The sequence below is a fragment of the Struthio camelus genome, chromosome 7, assembly GCF_040807025.1.
Source record: "Struthio camelus isolate bStrCam1 chromosome 7, bStrCam1.hap1, whole genome shotgun sequence".
NCBI classification, from domain to species: domain Eukaryota; kingdom Metazoa; phylum Chordata; class Aves; order Struthioniformes; family Struthionidae; genus Struthio; species Struthio camelus.
This window is the reverse complement of record NC_090948.1, coordinates 17,900,461-17,906,460: the sequence shown is the minus strand read 5'-3', so window position 1 is coordinate 17,906,460 and position 6,000 is coordinate 17,900,461. Positions and strand designations below refer to the sequence as shown.

Below are 6,000 nucleotides of genomic sequence, written 5' to 3'. Positions count from 1 at the left end.
AAGTGGAAGTTGCCCAGAATTGCAAAGCTACAATTGCCTGTGCTGTCTGTTGAAGGTGGTCCTGACTCTGCTTGAAGCACAGACTCCACTTTTGGTTAGGGAACAAAAAGGCTTCACAGCCATGGTGCAAGCTGCCTTGGCGGGCTGACACCTGGACAGGCTGTCCACAGGGTAGCTGGAGGCAGCTATGCAGCAAAGGACATGAGCTCATGGCCACTTCCAGGGACTACTCATTCATACTAGTGCAGACACAACCAACAGACATCATGGGAACAACACATATGATCAGGCACAATGTGCAGAAATGTACCGTTTATTTTTACACCAAAATTCTTTACACCAGACCAGGTAGGATTTCTTGTAAAACAGCCTATGTGACTTAAAAAGCTTCATTTTAAGCCACTTAGACAGTCTGAAATTTGATCATTTAAACTGGATTTGTATACGCAGAGAAGAGTAGTGCATCATCAGAGCATATTTTTACCCCAATCGTACTAACAATCCTGTTGATTGAATTTTTCTGCAAAAATTATCTTTTGGAATGAAATTTCTCATGCGTGATCTCAGATCAGAAAGTGAACAGTAAAAATCTGTTCAGTCATTTTTATGTCATCCATGAATCACCAAAACTAATGCTGACAATGAAGCATGTAACATGTGCATGTCCATGAGGAATTTACTAGGACAATATATCTCTTGTATTTCAGTTATTTCATTGACTTTATTTTTATAGGAAAGGAAATCAGGTAAAGTAGTAATGATTCACTGACTATAGTTGACCAAAATCCCACAATAAAACAAAGCCAAATTCCCCAAACATTGCAATTATCTCATTTGTCTTAGGGAAAAAAAAGTCAAAAGCACAAAAAGCATTTTGGTCAAATCTGATGTTACAAAACATTTTTATATTTATTTAATATCATGTTCTCCTACTCTGTAGTTATACTGTATATTTTCTGAAAAAATAATATGCAAACAGATTATTGCATAACACATCTTTTCCAAATTAGCCCAGAAATATTCACTAAATTAATTTTTTAGCACAATAAGAAAAGTGTTTTAATATTTTATGTTTAAATTCCAGAGAGTTTTATCACATAAGATATTCTGTGGAAAGCAGCACCTATTTACTTCTTTGTAAGCCATTATGAAGATCAAACAAGCCTCTCAGACAAAATAACAGAGGTGATTGAAACACAAGCAGAATAAAGCAGCTCACTGAGTGGGTTCTTGCAGAGTGAGTATTTCACTTGGCTGTGTGTGGAATATTTTGCATAATGGTCTACAGACCTCCTAGGATTTTGCTATTACAGAATATACATATACAGTGCCAAGACAGAGAGAAGTGGTATTTCACATTATGTCTATGCTTTTTTAGGGCTCACTGTCTATGTGGAATGAGATAAAATAATATTAAAAGAAAATAATTATTAAACAGAAAATATTCCATTATGCAAACAAAGAAAAACACTGTATTTTAGTTTAGTGACAGTTCAAGCATATACAGCACATAGACAATAAAGCTCAGCTGTTTCTTTTTTTTTTTTTTTTGCATTAACTAAAGAAGCAGCCATGAAACTGTTGTATATTGGCTTAAAACTTGACAACCACCTAGTGCATTCTTCTTGCTTACCTTTTAAAAACACACAATCTGAGATGGATACATTGCACTGCTGGAGTTTACAATATATATTTCAAATTTACAAAAATACAGAAAAAAGAAGATTTCTTGCACTCAGATACTGAGCATTAACCCTTTGAGTACTAATTCCCACCTGCAACACTGCAGAACACATTCATCTGACATACATGTTTTTATAACATTCTAACAATTATAACTGTCATCTTTATGTACACTATTAGGAAATGTATTCCTACATATTTAAAAAAAAGGTAGAGGCCAATAAACTGCTTGTAACAGAAAAATAAAGAGTTGAAGTACGTGAGGATTTCTGCAAAATATGCACAGAGAATCACAGATTGGTGATCTCTCAAGGGATTTCTTCTATTTCCTCTGCTCTCTTCAGTAATGTAACAATTACACAAGTTTGCATTAGTTATGACAATAAACTTTCTCATGTGGCCATACAGAATTGTGCTTTTTCTCTTATTTATGGATGCACTGCTCACTTTTCACTGTAGACATTTTTCTCTCCGCACTATTCACTTTATACTTTTCTCTCCTATTCACTTTATACGATCCATTATTATTCTGCACCCTTCCTATTTGAAAAAAGCAGTTCCATTTCTTATAGGGATAATTATGATTCAGTTCTGTACTGTGAGTTGATGCTTTGTGTCCAGATGTTCATGGAAACATGACAAAATTTCTTGCCAAGAGCCTTGTTAATAGAGAATGTTACTGACCCTAGAATGCCCTACAATTCAGCAGAAATCCTGAATAGAAAGAACTTCTTCCGAAGGTCAAATTTGCATTAAAGGATGAAGACCACTGACATTTCCTAGGAGAGGAAATGGTTTTTCACATAGTAAGAGGTGAAATTAACACATGGAATCTAAGCAGTTGTGTTTTCGGAAAAATGACGGATCTTTCTCTTTCCTGACAACTCTGGACTACATTGATCATGTAACTAAATAGTCAATATCATATATACAGTCTCTCTGAACTAGAATAAGCTATTTTTAAGAAAATAACTGTAGTCCTCAAAGAGTTAATGATAAAACTGCTCTACCTTAACAGATGTGGAAAGGTTATTGTGAAACAGCGTACAGATTTGTTCAAAAGGCATACTTTACAAAGAAGTGTAAAACTTGTAGAGACAATTGCTATTACACTGCACAGTGTCACATACAATGAGTAGTGCATGCTCTGTAAAGACATTAGAGTGGACCCTTATCAAAGCTATCATATAACCTTATACAAAGGATTGTGCCACTTAAACTAGTGCAGAGTGATTTTTTTGTGTGGATTTATAATGCTCTAGATTAATATCAACAGGGTTTTTCACAGCCTCGTACAACACTTTTTTTTGTTCTTTTTTTAACACTTGTAACACTAGAAAACAGCAAATGGTATATCCTGACATATGTCATGCAAAATACAACCAATACAGCACCATAGATGTAACAGAGATATTACCTAGCGCTTCTCTCCAACAAGAAAAGGGACATAACGGAGACTGTACATTACACGATTTTACAGGCCGTATGCTACAGAAGATCTTTAGAGGCAGTATCACTTTTGTAGATCTAAAAAGCTGTAGTTTTATAAAATCCCGTTTACCATTTCTACTATAGTCACTTCTGATTAAAATCCATGGCACAGTAATAATATTTTGCTACAAAAATAAATAAGTAGAAGTTTAAGATGTCGATATGTTTATAAAAGGTGTTTGAAGTTACTACAGAATAACAAGTCAAAATAATGAACAAAAACTATGGATTTCTAAAGAAATATACTTCTGTGTAACAAAAGGATATTGCCTCTTGTATTCAGTTCCCTAGACTTCATTTTCTAATGATCTTTCAGAACAATGTTATAACTTTCTTTTAAAAATAACTTCACTTTTAAAACACTATCACTTCTCTCTTAGTCTCTTCTAATTAAGGAAAAGGAAATACAGATGGAAAAGCTGTACAATTTGCTGATGTGCTACACAAAGATGCCATCTTAGTTTAGAATAAAAACAAAGCCTACGATGATTTAGGTGGAAAAAAAGACAATACGACGGCCTGAGAACTACACAGTAGTTTCATTTTTCCAAGGGCCAGTTTTGATATTTCCTGTACTATCGGAGCTGTATATCATGGCTTCATGCACGTTTCCCTTGAGAATCCCGTTGTGATTCGTCGTGTTAAACGGCAACGACTGTGTCCGTGGGTGCATTTCAAAATGAGCTGTATGGTGCATAGTGTCACTTTCTGGCATTTTAGCACAACTATATATGACAGTACTTGCGTCGCTACTTTCAGGCTGGTTGACGGTAGGATATGGATCACTTTTTGCACAACAGGCCCGCCTGTGACCCGACTGGCTATCATGCGTGCTGTGGGGACTGTCTGTATGTGAACTGTGGATGCTGCCATCAATACTTGAAGGAATGTGATAGGCATACTCTCTTTCACCTGCAGACCTATGCCGACTAAAATAACGTGGCTTAGTTCTGCTTTTCAGACATCTATGAATGTGCATATTGGGTCTGAAGGTTCCCTCGTTGTGGACGTGAATATGAGCTTCATCATCAAGTAGCTGATCACAGTGCATTTTTGCACAACATGGTGTCACGGGTGAAAGGCAGTTAACGTGATTTTGAACTGCTTGTAGATTAGTAAGTTTGCAGTGGCTGGCAGCGGGGTGATTAAACACAGCTGATTTGTTGGGACAGGGTGATTCCTGAAGACAAGGTGCATGAACTTGAGTGTCACCGTTGACATTAACTTTTGGGCGCACATTAACTTGGACAGAATAGGTGTTTCTTCTAGATGGGCAACAAGACCACCAGCAATGCCACACATCATCTCGCTTTGCACAGTGATGGATCAGGATGAAAAGCCCCAAGGTCACGCAGAATGCTCCATAAAGACAGCTAAATATCATATCCAAGAAATGACCTTGAGATACTGCAAGTGCTCCGAAGGTCCAAGTGGCAGTAAACAGGAACAAAGTGAATGCTGCGGCTCGAAGCTGAGCCTTGAATGAATGCTCATTTTCCAATAAGGAAGAAGAAATCATAGAGCATGTTGTCTGGGGAACGGACACAGGGTCCGTGATATGACCATGGCTCGCCTCAGCACTTGCCATTCTCTGTGGATCTTCTGTCCTTTCCTTCAACTCGTACTTGCGTTCAGGATGGCGCTTCAGCTGCACGTAAGTGCAGAGAAAGTAAACACAGGTGACTAGCACAATGAATGCTACTGGCCCATAAAAAGCACCAAGACTAGGCTCCCATGCCATCCAGCAACTGAAAACAACAAAAAAGACAGAGTCAAAAACTTCTAATAGCCCATATTAGGTGTGACGGATGACAGGTTGATGTGAAACTGGGCTTTCTGAGTACATATAAACCAACAGTGTCTCAGAAGGCCAGATGTGTTTGTTACGGAGAAAGGGAGTGTGTGTCTTTAATATCAATTAAGCTGAGACATCACTGTCACATTTTGTAATAAAATAGAATAAAGTATCTAGTATTATTTACAGCATATTAAAGCTGAAACTTTTCGAGAAATGTAGGTCAGTTTAGAACCTAGAATTGCACTGAAGTATAAGACCATTTCTGTCAACCTCTTCTAGACTATTACAAATGTCAGCTCTAATACTTCAATTAAAAAGCAAATGAAGCATAGTTTACACAATCTGCATGAGCAATAGGAATGTACAGATTTCAATGGTTTGTATCCATGCACATTTATACAGATTTTAAGCCTGAAGCTTGCTCTTACAGAATTCTCTTGTTGCTGAAGTAGAGAACAGCCTGGGTAATAAAGGGGGACTGGAAGAAAAAATTTCCAGTTGAACAGAGTCACTGGTTTCTGTCAGTGAGCGGAGTTAAAAGATATATATGCCACTTCCGGGTTTTTCATAGTTTTTTAAATTCCTAGGGGTTAATTTATATCCATTTGAATATCTTCAGAAAACACTGGGAAATTTATGGTCTCTTTATGGTACACTGGTAATACAGTTTCATTGTGGCATGGATCATTATTTGACCTATGCTTTAAGTAATATAATCGCAACTGTTTAGAGTAGTTTTATGTAGTTCAAAGGCCAGTAAGAGCTGCATAAGCCTCAGTCAGCTGCATAATTTGGTAGCAGTCTAACAGGACTGTCCTGAGGATCAATGATCCAATCAAATAAACTTGGCACAAGAAAACACTTCGGGCTAATGAAATCCCATTTGGAAAACGGAATAATTTTAGGGGGGGAGCTGTATATTTGCCTAGTTTTTCACCCTTCTCTAGGATCTGCTTTTAGTCACTGTTCAAGACAGGCTATTAGGCTAGCAGGGCTGTTGGTACAAGCTAGTACAACTGTTACTGGGT

The 6,000-nt window shown here is 37.2% G+C and overlaps 1 protein-coding gene across 2 annotated transcripts in view; it reads right to left on the bottom strand.

Moving 5' to 3' along the window:
• Positions 1-297: 297 nt before the first annotated feature.
• LOC104145966 (adhesion G protein-coupled receptor A3) overlaps positions 298-6,000 on the bottom strand; it is a 281,143-nt gene continuing 275,440 nt past the window's right edge. For both annotated transcript variants that reach the window (XM_068949979.1, XM_068949980.1), the window contains exon 19: positions 298-4,922. In XM_068949979.1, the coding sequence (XP_068806080.1) occupies positions 3,701-4,922 (1,222 nt within the window). In that variant the 3' untranslated portion in view covers positions 298-3,700. The remainder of the gene's footprint in view (positions 4,923-6,000) is intronic.